The sequence below is a fragment of the Cupressus sempervirens genome, chromosome 2 (genome assembly GCF_028749045.1).
Source record: "Cupressus sempervirens isolate cs-2001-9-10 chromosome 2, ASM2874904v1, whole genome shotgun sequence".
In the NCBI taxonomy this organism is placed as follows: domain Eukaryota; kingdom Viridiplantae; phylum Streptophyta; class Pinopsida; order Cupressales; family Cupressaceae; genus Cupressus; species Cupressus sempervirens.
This window is the reverse complement of record NC_143119.1, coordinates 23,618,725-23,641,361: the sequence shown is the minus strand read 5'-3', so window position 1 is coordinate 23,641,361 and position 22,637 is coordinate 23,618,725. Positions and strand designations below refer to the sequence as shown.

The 22,637-nt window shown below is 38.6% G+C and overlaps 1 protein-coding gene across 1 annotated transcript in view; it reads right to left on the bottom strand.

The window, feature by feature from the left end:
- Positions 1 to 22,637, bottom strand: part of LOC149570892 (exosome complex component RRP4 homolog) — a 44,719-nt gene that overhangs the window by 3,166 nt on the left and 18,916 nt on the right. Inside the window, exon 4 of the mRNA XM_089812452.1 lies at positions 435 to 524. Within this exon, the coding sequence (XP_089668578.1) occupies positions 435 to 524 (90 nt within the window). The remainder of the gene's footprint in view (positions 1 to 434; positions 525 to 22,637) is intronic.

The window sequence follows — 22,637 nt, the reverse complement described above, 5'->3', positions numbered from 1 at the left end:
TTACTTAGTGATTCACATTTTATATGTTGTGTTGGGACAACATTCAAGATTCATTTGAGGATATGTTCTAAATCATCTCAAAGAGATTAATGTGCACAAGAAAAGTTTAGGGCAACCATTATGAGCAGAAATACCTCAAATCATCCATTGATTTTTTCAGCAAGTCAAACAAGTGAAAAGTCGACTCTTAAATTTTGTCTTGCCACATAGTTTAACTTTGGTGTGACTAAAAAAGCAAGCGTGCACAAACTTCTGCTAATCTATTCACAAACTATTATATAAGAAGCTTCCAACAAATTTTTATAACTCTTTTCAAGGATTTTTCTCAAAATGTGCAGTTTTAGCATATGCACTGAGCCATGTATCATGCATATAACCAACTAATAAAGAGCACAAAGGATTATATCATGATTCCGTTTTTAAAATCTCATCACCTGAATGCCATCAGGTAAAGTCATGGCAGAAAGCATTAGCACAGCATCCTGATTGAAACCAATGTCCACTTTCCATCGTTTTGGGACAACCTGCAAATTTTAATTCACATAGGTAAGATTGTATAAAAGTGAAAAACCTAATATTGGAAACATAAAGAGTTTTACATAACAAGAAATGTCACACAAAGTTTAGTTTGAAAATTTTCAATGCTATAAATTATAATATGTTTCTGAAACTTAGAGCTTCCAGGGGAAAATAATACATATATAGATTGAACTTTCCAAAGCAGATGAAACAAGAAATTTCAAATTTGAGAAATCCAATGGGTTCTGAATGCCAGCCAATCAACATATCTATCTATCTATCTATGTATATATGGTTTACAAACAATTTAGTATAGCAAGCATCCTGTCATATACATAGTTCAGTACACAACTTGCGACAGATTTGCCTCAGGATGGGACATGTCTAGGGAAATATAATATAGATTAAAGACACATGCAGCTAATTAAAATAATGTAAACTTTCCAGAAGATTAATGATATCAGATTTCAATAATCCACAATTCTGTTGATGGGTTAACTGAAATGGTACAGGATTTGTAGGGTTTGATCCTGATTGATTGCTCGTGCAGATGAGCTGATCATGTCTATACAGACTTGCATGGAAACCAGTTCTTCAGTTGATAAAGGGGGAAGTACCATTAAAGATAAAAACTAAAAATGTCCAAAGAGGCTTTGCAAGCTAAGGCACCAGAAGCACCGTCTAAGAAAGCAAGTTCCAATGTGGGACTCGAGAAAATAGTTCACAACCCATTGAACATGAAGAGGTAGGCAAGAACAAGCAAACTGAAGGATTTAACAAACCTCTCCTTCCCAGAGTTCTGAGACTCAGCACTGATGAAGACATGCTTAATGCCTTAAAAAATAAGAGAATAGGCTTAAGAATATGGTAAGTGTTTTTTGGCTTGTCTAGACATTAACAAGCTTCTGGCTAGGAGGTTCTTTGACAATTGGCTCATTAGTTTATGCCTGTGGGGAAGAGAACTTTGTTATATGCATTACTTTTGCAGAATGATAATGATCATTTTGTTATCTTCCTCAAAAACCAAAATATGCAAACCAGAGCATTCAAGAAAAACTACTGGAATATAGGTAAATCTATGTTTAAGGCTGATGCTTAGCCTCCAAATGTTACTCAAAGGAAATAATGTTCTAACTACACCTAAATGGATTTGTGTCAAAAAGTCCCTGTGCAAATGTGGGTTTTTCATCCGCAACTGCTTAACCCTATTGGCAAAACCCTGCAAGTTGTAGAAACAAGGTCAACTCAGCCTCATATGAATTCAAGAATTTTAATTTCATTTGATATAGAGGTTCAAATCCTTGGAATTATAGAATGCTCTATAGGTGACAAAATTATAGTTGTGAAATTGAAGCCCAGAGGGTCTAAAGTCCTATTTTCTATAGAAGTCTAATGGCAATCAAAAGAGGGAATACCCTAAGACTCTTAATAGCAGAAAACTTCAAAAACTAATCCTCCTTAAGCTATCTTCAGTGATTTCACACAGAAATCCTCAGAGGAAGTGCCCCAAGAGAAGGCTAAGCCTGTGCCCTCCAATGAAGGGCTAAGCAAAGAGAATCTGTAATGTCCCGTATACTTATTCATCTCATGCATAGACCTGTCAACAACATCGATAAGAGCAGAGAAATAAAAAAGAGATTACGTTAGTAACGGCTCAGACGATTGTTTGATCGTCTCAACACAATTTCAGTAACTATCAGAGAATCGGAAGTAATACACAGACTGCGATTCATGATACCTGTCCATGATATATATGAGATGGCACCATTAAATGGTTATTAATTGAACAGTGATTAGTGAAATCCAATGGATCATAATTAAGTTAATAAATTAATTAATCAAGAACGAAATAAGAAGAGGCAATCTTTGGAAGAAGAGAAGACATGTCTTTTGGACATCTAGGAGACATGTCCATTCCCTGAAGAAGATATTTAGATGAGTGGAGAATGATCACTTGAGAATCATGGCACATTGTATCTTACATTTTTATCCATATTGGATTTGCTCCAAGAATCTGCCTCCTTGGCATATATATATATATATATATATACAAAGAAAAACATCACTGTAAGTGATTATATATTGATCCTCTTGCTAATCCAGATTGTTATATCAGAGATGGCAGGGATCACCTCGTAAACACATCTTTATATATTGATCCTCTTGCTAATCCAGATTGTTATATCAGAGATTGCAGGGATCACCTCGTAAACACATCTATCATATTTGCATAGCACTACTGCCACATCAGATACAGAAAGGACCGTGTTGTCACACCTTATTGCATATTTTAATTGCCGTATCTAAAACAGCAAAGATCATTCTATAAATACTTAAAAATATTATGCATTTTCAAACTACTGTATCAAATACCACAGAGATTGCATTCTAATCAAGTTGCTTCTGTTTGTGTACAATTGTGCAAATCAGTCATAAAAGTATTGATATCAGATTCTTTACCAGCATACATTATGAGAGATAACAGAGGTATAATTGTAAGGCTTCTAAATAACTCTCCCATAATCCCAAATAGCCAAAAAGAGGACATTACAATTGGTATCAGAGTTATCAAACCTGCCAGCCAGTGGAGGGAACATATTTCAGAAATTAATAAATATGGAAACAGTTGAGGAATTAGTGTGACAAGAAACTTCAAATATGGGAAAAGAAGAACAAAAGAAGTGCATGCATCAATGCATGCTAAAGCAAATAAAGATGCAGAAGAAATTGGTTCAATCATTGGGAATGCTAACACAATCTATAATAAATAATGGAGGCAATATCAATGGAGAACAATCCCTATCACTCTAAATCTGCAAGTGGCTACACCAGGTTCAAGAACAATATTCCTATCAAATATGGAAAGGCAAGAAAGCCATAAGTCAACATCAATAGATCTACATGAGAAAATTAGACAAGATTGGGTAAAAGGCAGATTCAATAATGACATGTACCTAGAGGACAACATAGACATAAGGATAAAGTACTCACCTAAAGAACATAAAGGTCATTACCTTGACCTAAGGAAACAAAATGAAAAGTGTGAGTATAAATCTGCATCAAGAAGTTCACAAACAATAGAAACCTTGAAGGTTGTCACTTTTAAAAGCTAGGGTGGTTGTTGCATCAAAAAATCGATCTGTCAATACCCGATACAACCACTAGATTTACAGAACATAGAAGGCGGTTAAGCCATGCCACGAATCCCGAAAGGGTACGTTGGCAGTTAGTCCAACAATCCCCCCCCACAACGTCACCCAAGGAGATTAGAACCTATAACCAAGCTCTGATACCACTTGTTACAAGCTAGAATTGTCACTGCACCAAAAGATCGACCTATCAATGCTTGATACAACCATTAGACTTACAGAACAAAAGGGTGGATAAGCCATGCCATGAATCCCAAAGGAGAACGTTGGCGGTTAGTCCAACAGTCACATCAATGGAGGAAGGAGTAATTGATAAAGACTTAGAAAAGATTAATACAAGTCATCAATCATGATGAGAAGTGGATAGTGAAGACATGATCTCTAATCAATTCGTGGAGTTCAAGATACCAGATGAGGAAATAGTTTCAAACATCTCTAAAGGGATAGAAGTGGTTAACTCTTCATGCATATATTTTATCACAAGAGAATAAAGTACATGGACTCGTAATGATCATGAGTTTGATCTCACATCTTCCTAAGGATCGTGCCCAGAAGATTACATAAGAGGGAGTGAAGTAATAAACTATAATTTGGATTATTTTTGTTCAAATTTATGTCAAATAAAATCTTCTTTCACCATAGCTGTAGATGAGACGACTAATGCCTCTAGTGTAAGAGAATCCGAAGTGACTACTTGTACCCAGCCTAAACATCTTGATGAGCAAGAAATTGTAACATCAAAAGTATGGGGAGATAAAATACAAAAGCTAATGGACGAGGACAATCATTACAGAAAAACATATGATCAGGTTGGGAAATCAGAATATAGAAGCAGAAATCATGTATTGAAAGAACTGGATGAGGAAACAATTGACGCAAGTTTGGATATAGATAAGTTTGAATTTAAAAGTAAAGCTAATCTTAAACTTTTTCCTAATCCATTGTTTGAAGTGGACAAAATTTATGGCAACCAACTCTTTGACGCGAATGAAGAGTCCAGTTTGAAGTCACACAAAGGTGAAGATGAAAATAAATTTTGGGATCTCGGTACTTCTTCAATCAAGGAAGGATTAAGACAAACTTGGAAAAATATGACAAGACCTAACAATGTCATCACTAAACAGTCTTCACCCAAGTTACAAAAGGTTACAAGTCAGATTAGGATTCCTATATTTGATAAAGGTATATGTTTGAGTAAGAAGGAGACACTTGTCCATCATATATCCCATGACGAATAAGTATCATGCACTCCAATTAAAATGACATTAATGCAGGGTCTATTGGAAGTTGCAACATATCTAAATTCATGGAGATTAATTATTACTTCCATCATGCGAACCAATAATTCCTACCAATAGGCTAGGTCATTCATGATCATGAGAAGTTAAAACCACAAGAGTTATTATTTTGAATACTTGAGGAAAGGCATCAAGGATTTGATACTATGGTTGACCTATGCTCCACAGAGTTTCCAGGATGGGGACAGTTTATGGGACAGGGACATGTTTCCAGTACAAGTATGGTTCAAAGCCAGATTTTCAGGGATGGGATATCAAGGGACGGTTATTAAAATAGGGGAATTTTATACAAGGAGAGAATTTAAATATGCATATCCTAACATTTATAGACCTTTAACCATAGACATTTTAGAAGTTGAATACATAGCAAATTAGCAAAATTGAAAACCCTCCTCTTGCAACTCAAAATTGAAAACTTTCTTGTTGCTGCTCTTTCTTTTTCTTCTTGCCAAGAATGGTTGAAATGAAGAAGACTTTACCATTTTAGCCTCCAAATAGTGGTTCACAGTTTTTTATTGTTATTTCTACCCACACGAGGCCTTCCCAACAATTTTTAAAAAAATTTAAAAAAATGTTACTTTTTGTAAAATGGTGGGCATTTTTCTTGGCTGGAAAAAAGGGGACGCCAATAGGTACGAGGAACGGCTAGGCAGTCCTCAATACCTAACAATGTCCCCAAGTCCCCTATTTTGTGTGAAACATTGTTTTGAGGATGGTTCCTTTTTTGCATTTTTGGAATGGAATTGGCAACGAGAGATTCACGTTCGTAGGACGAGAGGTGGGGAAAATGGGCAGGTGACGCGTCCCATGGACCATGGGGTTGAACCCAATCTTCTCACTAGTCAAGAACAAGGCCAGCCATGACATCTATTCCAGTAGGAGACATAAGCACCAGGCTATTGAAATCTGAATAGATTGTGAGTCACTCCTAAGACTAATTTGGAAATCTAGAATAAAGATGGCTTATGATAAGGACAGTAAGAATGTTCTTGTAAGGCATGAAGTTTTTGATGGACAATCTTCTCAATAATGTATACAACCTTATCTAATCTTGAAGACCACTCAAACAAACCATGTTATACAAAGATGACAATTCCAAGTTTGAGATCCAAGATGTTTACCGTATAGGGTAAATGGATATTTATCGCATTAAGAGGCTAGAATGTAACACAGAAGAAGATACTTTTTCATATAAGTAGATATGCAATTCTAATTATAATGATCCCTCATAATTCCATTCAGACGATGTACATATATCTCCCGAAAGGGATGACTTCAACTATCACGTAACCTTTCGGACACTAATACTAATCCCATCGGCTATAGCGTAGTTTTATCAACAACATCATCCCCCACAAAAGAAAAGTTGTTTTTGGACGACAAAATAGAGACAACTAAACTACTAAGTACATCAAAACTCAAAACAAACTAAAAAGAAAAGGGTTGCATCCCTAGTAGGGTTGGTGTAGTAGACGTCCTTTGTGCCCGTAGCTCACTCAGTTATGCCCGCAACTCATGTACCTATTGCGTCCGAGCATCTAAATTCAGTTAGGCCTACATCTAAAGTTCTAATGATCTCTTCATCATCTCAACTATGTTTCAGAGTTCTACATCCTTCGCATCTGAATCCCTCTTCGCATCCCCCAACTAAGATACAAATGTTGCCTTCTCTGATTCCTTCTCAGCAATAAGTGTTGCCTGCTCCTTCTCCCAAGTTGCCTGTTGTTTGGCAAAACAAGCCTCTACTATGGCTAATTTGGTAGTTGCCTCCTCCTAAGCCCTCACTGCTACCAATTGATCCGCCTTGCGTGCATAGAGCATAGTACACCTCCCAATACACTTGAACTATCTCTTGTGTCAGAGTTTCAACTCTATTCTCTACTACAAGCCTCTTATCAATCCACTCCTACTGCATCTCAGAGGTCTCCATGTTCGGCCAACCTCTCGCCTCGAAACATACTGAGAAGGTCATTGGACAACCAACCCGCATGAATGACAACACCTGCTCTAACCCCCACAACACTACCTCCAAAGCACATCTGCTGAAACTACTACTTGGCGACCTCGAGTCACCACGTCCGTCAAGTATGTCTTGACATCCTCCTCTATAGCTGTCAAGGGGACAGATGGTGTGGGTTGCTCAATGGCCATCGCTACCTCTACTGCTTCTAACATCCTATCCGCAGTACTCCCTGTTGGAGGAGGGGGTGGTGGCTCAACCTCAACGGTATGAGAACTCTCCTTTGGTGGGGCTAGGAGATCCATCACTTGAGGTACTTCTCTCATAGGTGAGATAGTGACAAATATCGGTGTTACCGATCTAATGCTGAATCTCCTACACAAGTAACTACTAAAATCCTGCTCACTTAAGTTCTATACACTCAAGTTTTGTGCTGCAGTACCCTCACTGGGGGCCAGTAATGCATCATCTATCATGACCACCGCATTCGATCCCACCACCTCCAATCTAACCTGTGGTGTCATGGAACTCTTTGGAACCTCCTATACTAGTAACTCCATTACCTCCTCTAGCAAGGTTGTCGTAACCTCCTGCGTCGATAACTTCATCACCTTCTCTGGCAAGGTTGTCGTCGTTGATGAGTGGGTCTCTGTCTCAACTATGGCCATGGCCTCCAAAATGGTCATGGTCGTTGTAGCCAGCTAAGCCGCTACTGTGACAGGGGTCATCACCACTGGCTGTCTAAATTGTCCAAACCCTGGAATATGTGCACTGTGCATACCCACAGGAACCAAATGTGTTGTTGCCAAAAGTGTAGGTCATGGAAATAGCAATAGTGTTGTTGTTATAACTTCCACCTCTTCATCATCCTGTTCCTCCTCTCTGTCGGTCCTACTCTCATCAGAAGATGTCTCTTGTCGGCCACTATCTGTATCTTCTACATCCTGTCTAGGTCGCTTTTGCCCGACTATGGCCTTCTAGCCACCAAGTGTGTCTAGGTGTCTCCACTGCATAATAGGGGGCTCACCTAGCGCGAGAGGGCTAGGCTTGGCCTCTAGCCTATCGAGAGGAATCATCCGCGCTGTCGCATCCAGAAATAACCCAATCGCATAGTGAGGCATACGGAATTTAGAAGTGTCGTGAATTTATACATCCTTTCTGCCAATAGTGCAACCCAATCGTACACTCCTGTTAAGGATCCCGTTCATCATTGCTACCTGTGGAAATGAGATCCAACGCACGGTTTGATCCTGTAAGTCGGCTCTTCACTAGGTCCATAAGACAACACCAATGCCCTTCCTGAATGTTGGACTTCTTCAATCCTCTGCCCTTCAAAGTGTCCATCAGAGCTTCTTTTTCTACTTGCAACAAGTCACCATCCTCAATTTGTTATCAATTTTCTTCCCTCCCCCCCCCAAGATATTCCAAATACCAACGTGAAATTCGGTGCCCTGAATGAGATTACCAAGTCCCGCCTGAGATAAGCAAACAAATTGGTTCTAGAGAACCGATCGTAGGTCTCTATCATCGTGCGCAGAAAGCCCTCATAATCCCGAATGCAAAATACTAGCATTTGTATCGCCCATTACACCTGCTCCTTTTGGATGATATTCTTCACTAGATGGTTCTCGGGTGTATCTGCCACCATTTTCTACATTCAGCTCCATTCAGGCCTTTGAAAGAAATATTTTGTGGTGTGAGGTGAGTTGGTGCAGCTGCTAGTTGTGCTGCCTATTTACCCTTCTTTTTGTTTGCATCTATGCTTGTGCCTCCTGCGACATGAACACCTAAGGACAAAGTCTTCACATTTTTGTTCATGTTTGTGTTGGTTATTAAATCTTCGTCTAACTTCTTTTTCCAAGCTCTCTTCCCGGATGACTACATAATTGTCTTTCTTTTGTCTTTTTGTGTGAAGAAAAACGGTTAGGTTTTCCTTTACTTGTCACAACTTCTCCGTAAACTTTTGTACACCTACATGAAAAACCCTTGATGGTACGGCTCCTCAACTACAATCCACAAATGTTTTAATCACCATACAGGGGATTTTGATTTTCCTAAATAATCGTATGGTACTGTCCTTATGTCACACCTTCATCTTTGGCACTGATGGACCCCAAATTTTCGGTCTCCATTTGTGATATTGGAAACTCAAAAAGAGTGGGGTGCTTGAAAATTTGAGCTCCACTTTCCGTCAACTTTCATCAAGGAAAGATCAGAATCATAAGTTCTGTGGTGATACACTATCGAATAGTAAAATGTCAGTTCATATTGCAAATGCAGGGGAGAGAGCTGTTGTTATTTCAATGCTTGAAGGTGAAAAGGATGGCTCAGAATTGGATACTTGGTAAAATTTTGCAGATGTTACACTTATGGAAGAAGTAGAAGTTACTAATGAAGTCTTCGTGCCATTATGTGCTGAAGTGAACATGAACTTAATAGGAAGAGAATAACATTTACCATTCCCAAAGAATATACTCAATGCTGAAGGCCATAAAGGTTTCACAATATTTCCACCCATGAATGATTCAAAACAAGTGTTGGTTGAAGACTCTAGTCTGAGACCCACAACTATGCCACTTTGTAAGGAAACCAACCAAGTAAATACAGTATCTAGAGGTGAAGTTTCTGATTCTGCTACAAAATCAAGGGATAGAGATATGCCTACTTCCTTGGTTGGGAACTCTCAAGCTTGTATGTTCATAACTGATTGCCAGAACATAGTAAAACCTTCTGTGGGCGAAAGTTAAGAGGAGAAAGGAGATGTGTTGCAGAATTTCTTCCTCAAATTGCTGAAAGCTTGAACAAATTACATGCTAAAATAGGAGAGAAGCATTCTGGTAGTCATCTTGTTGACATATCTCTCAGTCAAGTTCCAACTAATGGCTCAAGATTATCAGCTGGTAAGGACACAGTAAAGAGGGTCAATACAGAAGTTGGTATTATGGATGGAGAATCATCCCAAAGAAGCAAAAGGAAAAACCCAGATTCAAAGGATTCAAAATGCTGAGATGTAGTTGATACATGGGATTCTATGTTGTTCAATCAAAGGCATGGAAAGAATGCAAAACAAAAGGAGCAGCAATGATTCCTTGTACAGTTTTTAAAGCAGACATGACAATCAACAAGAGGTTCTCAGTCAACGTTTCCATTAGCAAATGTTTCTAAAGCATCATCAAGTAGCAGAAAGAGGAAGTTGAACCGTCAGCAAATGTCTGAACTATCTCATTATAACAGAGATTTTCAGATTTGAAAAGTAATCATTAGCAATCAATGATAAATTCAAAAGAAGCTGCTGGAAATTGTTATTAAGATGAAGTATGTATATAGTTCCAGAATATATCAACTAAAGGTTAATAAGCATCGGGTCTGTGCAAAGTAAATACAATTGTGGTGCTGCCTGGTCTACATTGGTGTCTTCGAATAAATTCAAAAGTAAGATGCACACATGATTGCAATCAGGAGAATAGCCTTTTGCATACCGCAACAATGGGAAGTTCATGCGTCCTTTATCGAATCTGTGCATACATGAAGATTTTCAGACCTGGAGCCTTTCCAAATCACCGAAATTTGTATCTAAAAATGTGAAGCGATATTTGGAAATAGTGGAAAATTGCCTTGGAAAATGATTGTTAGAGACACGACAGTAGAAGCGCATCAAAACAGGAGCATTCCGAGTCAAGTGACCCCTGGGTGTTACCCCGAAGATAAATTATATGGAGATCAAATATATTATTGGGACCTCTTGAGCGGATGATTTCATATTAATAATCATAAATCATTAATAGGTCATTAATATCTTACGTTGTTTCTTGTTTTTTGCAAGTATGAATGGATATCTGGAACGAGCGACGAAATACGTAAGGAGTTTGCATAGGAAATCCAGTTAATCATGCAGTGAAACACCCAGATTACATAACTATAGCCGATGCTATCAATGGGAACATCCAGCGCAAGGAATATATGTTGGAGCCGGAGCACTCAAAAATCTAATTTATTCAAACACCAATGGAATTTCCTAGTCCGAATCAGAATCAGGAATAATGATTATTTGCCTTGTTGGGGCTTTAAAGTTTCAAATAAACTGTTATCACTAGTAAAACATAGGACTATGCAACCTATCGGTTGTTACTAAATCAAAATTACATTTCAGTTTTAGTTATAAATTATAGTTAGGTGCTATGAAAGGCTGTGTTGTTTTATGAAGCACCCTTTCATCGCCTATAAATATAGATGTAATATCAAACAAGGAGAGACAATATTCATATCCATATTTTAATTTTTACCTATTGTATACATTATGATATATTTTATTCTTTCAATCGTGAGGAATGAAATTTTGAACTAAGTCAATGGATGCGGATTATTGAACAAATGTATTTTTTATATGCGACTTTGGAGTCAAATGCATTGGATGGATCATCTGTAAGGATTGTCTCCAGTGTATTTTATTTCCGGCATGATCAGTAAGAAGTATTTATTTATTTTATTTGCTTAAAGTTTTTAGAAGTCAAAAATACTATATAGTTCGTCCTTTATGATCATTTCTCAATTTTATAAATAATTTATTTTTAGAGTAAGTAGATCAAAGCAATTGTGGCTATTTGAACTCGACAAATACAAATATTGTGAAATATTTTAATTGTTTCCTTATTTGTATCTATTTTGTCCTAATAAGGGTTAAAATATTATAGACTAGTTTAAATATGCGTAAAACAATTGATTTATCACATCCTGATGACTAAACTATTTATAAATTCAATGTACATAACATCATAAAGTTGTATATGAAAACTTATAGTTCTGACTCTATCACCCTTTGGCACTGGTCTTTATATTTTTTCATAATTCAAATCTATAGCTGGCAATTATTTCATATCCTTCCTTTAAAGAATTAATATATTCATTTGTTGCAATCATTATTTTTTATTTAAAAAAACATTCATATATTCATTTATTATTCCTAACCCGTAATTTGCGAACTTAAAGTTTTCTATTATTCTTGCCATTTGGAAACTTTCACTATATTTGTGCTCTAACCAATCTGCTATAAGGATCTTGGATGTAAGGTTTTTATCCAGGATCAGGTACACCCGCCTTGGTTTTGCATGTACCTCGGTTTTGCAGAGCCGGAAGTGCAGGGAACTTGGACCGTGTTGTTCAGTTCCGTCAAGTTGGCCTTAACCAGTTGGATATCCCAGCATTGAGCAAGCAAGGCTCATAGGATTCCAATCTGCGATTTTGGGAACCAACAAGCACAATGAGATCACATGGCCTTAATCCATACGAATGGGATTCCTTTTCTTATATTGATCCCTAAAGTCATCTTTTATCCCTTGGTGGGCCTCTGCTTGGTCGTACGCTACCTTATGTGGTCTCTGCTCAATCGTATGGCAGTTCTTCTCAATCTTCCTTAGCGTTTTGCTTTTCTGTGCGTACGTTTGTACAATATAGAGCTCCCTTTAGGTTTGTATGGAATCTGTATGGTGGTAGTATCTTCACCCCCTACAACCTTACGGCGATTGTGCTCTCTGTGGTCATACAGAAGCAGTTGCTATCTCAGATGGGCATGTGCCCGTACAGTTCTCATTCACCGATTTTTTTGCAAAGTCCATACGTTACGGTGGTGTTTTACTCTTGCTAGATTCCTTAGTTGGACGTACAATGCCTTATGCCTTCCAGTCGTGCCCTTCAAAGTTCTCTTTGTCTCTTATTAAGGTTGTACGGTATCGTACAGTGTCCCCTATAATCTTTGTTCGTCTTGTGTCTGTACATCCATATAGTGTGCCTTCCTCTTTTGCCAATCGTACGGTGGTACCTTCACTGTATGCTTTGTTGGTGATTGGACTTTCCTTCTGCCCAGACCATACAGTACTATGTCCTTGAAGATTGTCTCCAACGTTCGTACGATGCACAGCACAAGGCAAATGTTCATGACACCTTTCCTCTGGTCTACACAGTAGTTTTTGCTCCACTTTCTCAAATAGTTGTACAATGTTCACCTTTCTCCTATTGTATGTCGAGTCCATACGTCAGCTATGCCTAATTTTGCATATGCTCATATGTTATGTAGACTTCAGTAGTCCATTGCCTAGTTCATTGTACTTGCATAAAGAGGTTCATTTATTTGATTACAATGCACTTTTCCAAAATCCTTCCCTCGACTAATGTTAACATCACATGAACTTCGTCGTTGTCAATTACATATTATATATATATATATATATATATATATATATATATATATATATATATATATATATATATATATATATATATATATATATATATATGTGTATATATATATATATATATATATATATATATATATTATTTATTAATAATTATATTATTATTTACATTCTTTCTGAATTGTTTGTCTGGTTGTCATTGTCTTCCTAGACTTTATTTCGCTGGTGATAGATTTTTAACTTCAACCCATTTACTGCATCGGCCACCTCTTTCCCATCCAGCGTCCACAACTTTATTGCTCCATTATCTCCCACTTCACGAATCTCGAATGGCCCAACCCACTTCACCTTAAATTTATCGGGTTTGATTTCATTATGCCTGTTATATTTTAATACTAATTGACCTAGTTGGAACCTGTTCAGTTTTAAGTGCTTCTCGTGCCACACCTTTCGTCTGCACTGTGAAACTTCGATGGCCCATTGTGCTTGTAATCTTTGCTCGTCTAGCTTATTCAAGTTATATAGCCTTTCCCTAAGACTTTCCATATCTCCCAACTTGTTTTTCATCGCTATTCGCTAACTTGGTACTATGAATTATGTTGGTACCACAGCCTTCTGACGTACATTATCTAAAGCAGAGTGTCTTGTGGTAACTATGTAGGAGGTACGGTATGCCCATAAGGCCAATGTTAACTTTTCCTCCCAATCTTCACCTTCAACTGCGCAAGACTTGTAAATTATTGCAACCAAGATTTTATTTGTAGACTCTCCATGTTCGTTTGCTTTCAGGTAGTATGGGGTCAACAAGGAATGGTAGATTTTAAATTTCGTGGTGAATAGCCGGATGACATGGTTGACAAAATGTCCTCCCACAATCGTTGATTAGCAATATTGGGACTATGTACCTCATAATAATTTGTTCGTAGATAAATCTCGCCATGCTTAGTGTAGAGTTGTCTAGTAGAGCTCGTGCTTCTACCCACTTTGTAAGGTACTCGGTTGCTACTAGAATGTATCTGCATCTTCGAGCTTTGCTTACCTTCAATGGCCCAACAAAGTCTAGCCCCCATTGTTCAAATAGTTCCTATGCATGTGAGAGGTTCAAAGGCATAAAGTCCCTCTTTGGTAGCTTCCCTGCTCTCTGGCATGTATCACATGCAACGACCCACTCCCTGGTGTCGTTGTGCACGGTTGGCCTCCACAATCCTACAAGAAGTATCTTATGCACAATTGTATCTTGCCCCATATGTCCTCCTGTGGGCCCTTCATGTGCTTCATTCAATACTTTTGGTATTTCTTCCTCCATAACACATCGTCGTAAAATCTGGTTAGGTCCCATCTTGTATAGCAACCCGTTGGTTAATTGGAACATTTGACTTCTCAATACTAGTTTCCTCCACTCGCTTGGCAGCATTTCCCTAGGAAATTGACCTGTTGAAAGCTATTCTATGATTCTTGCATACTGTGATGGTAGTACAACGATTTGAAATAGTTGCGCATTGGTCCCTCCGGAGGTTCTCTTGATTTTATCCTGGATAGATGTTCGGCATTCACGTGGCATTCCTCGGGTCATATCACAATTTTAAATGTAAATTCTTGCAACAAAAGTAGCCATCTACTTATCCGTCCTTAGATGATTGGTTTGTTTACGAGGTATAGCAAGCCCTGATGATCGACGTAGAACACAAATGGAGTCGCCAGTAGGTAGTTTCTAAACTTCTGTACGGTGTACACCATTTTAAGAGCCTCCCACTCTGTCGTGCTATAATTTTTCTCTACCTTAGACGATAGTCTACTTGCGAAGTACACCGGGTGGTCCAATTTGTGATTCCCTGTTTGTGCTAGTGTCACTCCAATTGCGTATTTTGATGCATTGACATGTACATAGAACTCCTTGTCCCAATTTGGATAAGCCAAGATGGGTGTTGTGGCTAGTCATGTTTTTCAATCCCTGAAAGGCTTCATCTTGCTTTGTTTCCCATCTGTAGTGTTCTCTTTTGCATACTAACTTGTCGAGCAGGTACGATATTTTGGCAAAGTTCTTAATAAATCTCTGATAATACCATGTGTCCTACAAATGATTTTACATCAATCACGAAGATGGAATTTCCAAAATCACTCGGACCTTGTCCAGATCTATCTTTAATCCTGCCTTGCACACGATGTGTCCCAACAATTTTCCTTGAGGTATCATAAATCTACACTTTTTTGGGTTTAGTGCTAGTCGTGTTCATCTACATCTTTCCATGCATTCCCTAAGTACGGTCAAATGTTTGTCCTCCGTACTGAAAACTGACCAATCATCCAAGAATGCTTTGAGGTTCTCTATTTACATCTTGTCAAAGATGTGTAGGATGATTCTTTAAAACGTTGTACAAGCATTGTATAGACCGAACGACATTCTGTTGTAGGCGTACACTCCATCTTCTACCATGAAGGTTTTTTTTGAGCTTATCTTCTTCTGTGATGGATATCTGGTTGTACCCGAAAAATCCATCCATGAATGAATATATTTCATGCCCCGCCACTTCCTCCAAAATACTATCAATAACCCATATCAGAAATAGATCCTTAATAGTTACTGCATTCAAACAGTGAAAGTCTATGCATATCCTTATTTGAATGGTATCCTTCTTCAATGATATCACAATTAGAAATACCCACTCATTGGCTTGTACCCTAAAAATAATGTCTGCCTCACGCATCCAGTTAATCTCATCTATGGCCCGTGCGACATAGTTTTTTCATGTGGTATGGTCTCTTCTTTTTTGGTACTACTCCTTTAGTCAGTGGTATGTGGTGGACACACAATTTGGGCAATACCGCCTTCAAGTCCTTCACACAAAAACATCCTTATATTCCATGAATATCTTAAATGTTGTTGCTTTCAAAATTGGATTCTAGTCATCACCTACAAATATGTTTTTCAGATTAGCCTTGTCTCCTAAGTTCACTATCTTCACCGTGGGTTCTTCATATTTAATAGGCTTCTTGTCGTTGAATTTGTGCAGATGTTTCATCTATCTACGCCTATCCTTTCACTTCTTTGTAGTCTGTTGGAAATTCGTTCTTTTCCTATCCCTTATTTCCTTCCTCGACCCCTAACATGTGACAACTTGGAAAGAGCTCATAGTCCTCCCTTTGCCAATGGAGTAGGCCGTTCACCAAATCCAAGTTGTCATCGACAAATCATCCTTCTTGTCTCTGGATTCTTTCTTCGTTGGGTTCCATTCATTTCTTCCCTTCGTTGTCTCCTTCCCCTTCAAATTCTAACAACGCTGCCTCCTCTCCCACCATTTGGGTGTGTAGGTGAATTACGAACCTACGACCTCCTCTTTCCATGGGCAAAGTGTTCTTTTTCCATTCGTGTTTCACCTTTGCTTGTACCAGCCAGCCCCTTCTAAGGATGGCGTCGTACCTTTTCCTTTTCAATGGAATGACCACGAAGTCCAATAAGAAAGGTTGTGTCCTTATTGTTACGAGTTGCACCATAAGAGTCCCGAGGAGTTTGATCCCGTGTTGATCGGCGGTGAGGAATTGGAATGTAGGTGGCCATAGAGTAGGTTGTCCCAACTTCTTCCATGTTTCTTCTGGCAATACATTTACTCCCAACCCTCCATCTACAATAGTGTCCCTAAGGATAGTTCTGAGAATACCCATCTCGACTACTACAAGGTGTCTTCCTGTTTTAAGTGCAAGTAGCATTGGGTCTACCGTGGTCTTTCTACTTCCACCTTATGTGTCCTTCCCTAGCTCTTCCACCGCCCTCGAGGATAGTGTCATGTTTAGGATTCTGGTTTGTAACTAAGGCATTGCAAGAAGGTCGTTCAACTTCATGAGAACCTCAGCTTGCACTACCTATCGTATGATGCTTTGTTCTACCTAGTTCCTCCTTGAGGTGCCAACAGTGTCTTTTGTTTGCGATTTTTCAGCCTCCATCTCCTTTTCTATTTCTGCTCTCGTTACATTCCTTTCTTTTCCTCTTCCGGATCTAGATACTTCTTTTTTGCTTGCGCGCAAGTGATTGCTAATGTTTCCTCGTGGCATGTTTCTATGGTCAACAGGTTCACTATGGGTTTAGGGCATTTTGAGTCATCATGGTCTCTAAGACCACACCATCAACACAATAGCTATGGTGTTCCCTTCATAGTATAGTCTCTTACAAAATGGCCCCAGAGGTTGCACGCATGACATTCTATCGTTGTTCGTCAGGTTGGATCGTATTGTATCTGGATACGGCCCCCATTATTGTTGTTATTGCTATTGTTTCTCTCACTGCATTCTTTTCCTCTTCTGGATTTGGATACGTCTTTTTTGCTTGCACGCGAGTGATTGCTAATGTTTCCTCGTCGCATGTTTCTATGGTCAACAGGTTCACTCTAGGTTTAGGGCATTTTGAGTCATCAAGGTCTCCAAGACCACACCATCTACACAATAACTGTGGTGTTCCCTTCATAGTACAGTCTCTTGCAAAGTGGCCCCAGAGGTTGGACGCAAGACATTCTATCATTGGTCATCTGGTTGGATCGTACTGTATGCGGATACGGCTCTCCTTATTGTTGTTGCCGCCTCGTTCGTATCGGTTGTTGTTTCGGTACCCTCCTAAGGTTGTCACATCATTGCTTGTATTTTTTCCTGCTCCTGAGGTGGACACTTACGTTATTAATACTTGTTTATGTCCCTTTGTTTTCATATTGAACAAGCATTCCTTAGTGGAATGTCCAACAATTTGGCAGATATCGCAAAATAGGTTCTTAGGGCAAGAGCCCTTTCTGTGGCCCTCCTCCTTGCAATTTGTACACCATAGTTCCCCTTCTCTCGCTTGGCAAGGATTCTTTTTCATGTTTTTAAATTCTTTCATTATATGTAGCATATCCTTCTGTAGTGCCCGAACCTTTTTACTCAATTCCTCATCACTGCTGCTTTTGGAGGATGTCTTCAAAGTCCGAAGATTTGTCTTTCTCCTTTTTGCCAATTTGATGTTTGCTCTCTAAGTCCATCATGCGGTAATATGCATCAATGTATGATGCTAGAGGTACAATTTTCATCTTTTTCCGCAATGTTGGTCGTAGCCCTTCAACGAACTACCTTTTCTTCAACCCGTCCGCTGGTTGGCTTTCCATTTTTCCTACCAACTCCTTCAACCTCCTCGCATATACGCAAACTGTTTCATTCTTTGCCTATTTTGTACTGTAGATTTTCGCTACTATCTCATTATCATCCCTGAGTAGTCGGAACTCTGCTATAACTTCTTTCTTGACGTCTGGCCATGTAGTTAACTTCTTCAGGTCGGTGTCTGAAAACCAATCGATCGCTACACCTCGTAGGGTAGCTAGAAACTATTGGACCCGGTCATCTTGGTCCATTATGCCATTTGCTATCCGGATTGATTCACATGTTCTATAATATCTAACTGGATCGGTTGTCCCATCGCCATTAAATTTTGGCAATTTTTCCTTTGGTCCTGCAAGTGTTAACTTCTTCTGTATTTGTCGGACATGTGTACCCGCACTCTTTTGTGTACCTGTGTTCCTCTGCACAACCGCACTACATCGGACAACCACATTACTCTGTGGTGTGAAGAGGTCTTCTAGACGTAAAGTTGTTTGATTCTCAGCTTGTATCCATTAGTCAGGTGTATCGGGAACAAAGAGTTCACCCCACGCTCGTCCTCCTTCGGCACCTCGAGCCATGCGTGTTACTTCCCTTCCGTCTGGATTCTCTACCCTTGGCGTATACAAGTTTAGGAACTCCTTCCTTGGCTCTTCTACCAAATTCAATCTCTGTCGTGTTTACCCAACCAAGTCCTCGGCACTCCTCAGTCTACTAGGTGAATGCACTCCGTCAGTTTGTGCTCCTTCACCACTTCAGTGCCCATCGGCAAGATGTTAAAACTTCTACCTTCGCTCTGCCTGTTGTGTGAGAATTAATGCTTCTCGTGTTGTGCGTACATCATCCTTGTCTTTTATTTTATTTCGATCTTTATTGAGCAAATTTGGCTTTAATCTTCATAACACATCTTTTGTACCAGGTTCAGCTAGCAACAGCGCCAAATGTTTACCGAACAAGGTAAATAGATATTTATTGCATTAAGAGGCTAAAATGTAATACAGAACAAGATACTTTATTCATATAAGCAGATATGCAATTCCAATTACAATGATCCTTCATAATTCCATTCGGACGATGTACATACATCTCCCGAAGGGGTGACTTCAACTATCACGCAACCTTTCAGACACTAATACTAATCCCATCGGCTAAAGTATAATTTTACCGACAACACAAGAATCATCATGACAATATAAGAATGCTTGTGGACAAGCATTTTCCAAGTGGGGAAGACGGTAATATCCCCTATACTTATGCATCTCATGCATAGACCTATCAACCACCACAATAAGAAAAGATGAATCAACAACAAATAACATTAGCATGGCTCAAACGATTGTTTGATCCTCAAAACATAGTTTCAGTATCTATTGAGCGTAATACACAGACTAGGACTAATAATACATATCCATAACAATTATGCTAAGTTACCGGTTCAAGTTTAGGGATGGGTTCTGGTACGAGCACCTAGTACGTGGGTACGCAAGAAAAAATTTAGGGGTTTGGGCACGTATAGGTATATGTGTGTCTATAATATAAATGTGTGTGTACATGTGTGCATGCATTATGTATACAAAAATAAGAGAACTATACAGAATTCTAAAACTAAATCATTTCATAGTATGATGCTTTAGCATTGATCAATGCCAAATGCCAGAGATATACCTCCAAATTTTAAATACTTGATCATTGATATGTTCACGATTCTAATGAAAATCATTACATTGGATTACTGCATAAAAAAGTTGCATGGACAAAAATATGGATATGGCTGTTTTAAAGAACCTCAATATGGATACGGTTGGATATGATATTAACAATAAACACACGCACACACACATATATTTAGCACAGTTATTAAGTTATTAGAAGAAATTTTCATTACTTCAAAAGCAATATAAACACATAAATACTACATAAATAATTATAGGTTAATTTAGCACTTTACAATATCCAAAAATATTAGAGCTGCATTAAAAGATAACCCAAAAAAATGGAATGCTGAAATAGAAAAGAATTTCATTCATCTTTCTCATTTGATGCAGGTTTTATTTACACCATTCAACCCTGCATGGACTCGAGCGATTCATTGTGATGGACTCTTGCTGCTGCCTGGACACGCCTAGCAACTTATAATTTGACTCTTTTTTTCACTTTATGAGTCATTTGTTCTTTGCGCTTGCTCAAAACAAGGTTTTACGGAGACTACAATGAAATGGAGGATGGACTTTGATGATGAAGAAGAAGAATCAACTCCTCAATTAAATACCTCAACGCCTACTAGTTCAAGGCATTAAAAATTAGTTTACTAGGAGAGGAAAGAGGAGGATGTAGTCTTTAGTTTGCTGTTTTTCACATTTGGAAATATCATATGTTGTAGACATTTACAGAACTTATGCTGCTGCGTACGTTTTAAAGTTTGCATCTATGATGATATTTCATATATGAGTGTTTGGGATTCATATGACATGTGCACTTTACCTATTATGCCTCTTATGTTCTTTAAATGTGTTGAATTCTTTCATGAGTCCAAGTCCAAGTTCAAATCCAATTTTTGTGTTTGCCGAGTCTGTGGCAAGTCTGGGTCTTTAATTTATGAAATGAAGGTTTACAAACTATTACTTTAGTAGTATGGCTACCAATAGTCAATTGAACATTTGAACAAAAGGGTTGCAAAATTTGATGAATGAACTGCCTTACAATACAACGCTCAACCACCAACTCCTCAACACCCTGAGAATTAAAGAGGAATTTAATGTCTTGTTTACTTTGGGCAGGTTGAAATCAGAGAATACAATTACAATTAGCAATAATGTCACAATTAGTGGAGAGGAGGCCATAACTAAAAAAATAGGTTGCGAATTTGTAATCAAATCAATGTGTCCCAACTCTCTCTCTCTCTCTCTCTCTCTCTCTCTCTCTCTCACACACACACACACACAAACACAACATTCTGCAAGATATAGGTTTAACATTTAACTTAATCTTTGAACACAATAAACGTAGTGCGAGGGCATAACAACATGAGTTGTTCCTTTGAATACATACGCACACAAATAAAAACCTCAACAATCTCCTCATAAGTTGGAGAATGCCTACTTTAACCTCCACAAATTCATTAGCATAGCACTCTTTTGCTAGGCATCATATCAGTTCCACAAATAAGTCGTAATCTAAGCCTCAAGCTAAACTTGTTTTCTAACATTTCAATACAATTCTACAATGCCTTTAGACATACACTCCTTGCCCATGGTGTGCAACTGCAAATATTGTAGTTGCATCTCTTTCTCATACTTTTGCACTGTACTTATCATACTCTAGGGAATACATGCTTATGAGACACATTTAATGTTTATGAACTGCTTGTCTTTATGCAATCTTGTGCAACTTCATAATAAGTTGAGATGAGTACTTGTTGTGGTTTCACAATACACACCCCATTTTCAACTTTGAAAATAGGGGCAATGTCTATACAGCCACGAAAATGCACTTTCATACGAAGGAGAGGACTTAGTCAATTTTTTAAAAAGTTAGAAAAAGCAATGTAAAGTAAGTGCATTTTCGTGGCTGTATAGCCACGGGTGAAAATAGGGACCCCCCTTTTTATTCTTTTAGGTCATGGGAATTTGCTTCATAATAGGGTATCTTCTAAGATGCCTCGAAAAGCAGTACCATGACCTAGATCTGGTAGTCAGGAAAAGACATCGTCAATCAAAGATTGGAGGTTTCAAAACAAGTTGCCCTTGCTCACGCTGAAATCTGTGTACCTTTGGCACTAGCGCACTTCTGCAACTCCCCCTACTACATGCCACCATGCCACCCAAAACCTATAAATATCCGGGACCACCCCATATACACTCATTATCACTTGCAGCCTATTGAAGTGTGCACCTACACACCCTTCAACCTCCACAACCTCTGCATGGCCCAAGCTTGCACCAACGGTAAGGCCATCATATGCACTTGCGCACCATGCACGGGTGCACAACATGTGCAGCCTCCTTGTTCCCCCCTTACCAACATTGCTCTGAAGCTCTTCATTATGTGCAATTACGCACATGCGCAGGTGCGCAAAAACACCCCATTCCTAACACCTATACTTGCCCTTTTTGTAGTTTGTGTACCTTGTGCAAGTGCGTAGGTGCATAAGTGTGCAATTTCCAAAGTTGTCCTTTTCACCAGCTTTTCTCAGTTTTTAGGATTTTCGTTAGCTTTCCCGAGTCATCTAGAGCCATTTTGCTTTTCAAAACACATGGCTTACTAACATCTATTGTTTGTGCAAATTAACCATGGCATCGTCATCATCAGTAGCGGCAAAGATTTCCCCTAAACCAATGACCTTTACCTATAAAGGGGTCCAACCCAAGTCCCGGTTCATGAAATTGCATTTAGAGATCAAGACATCGAACTT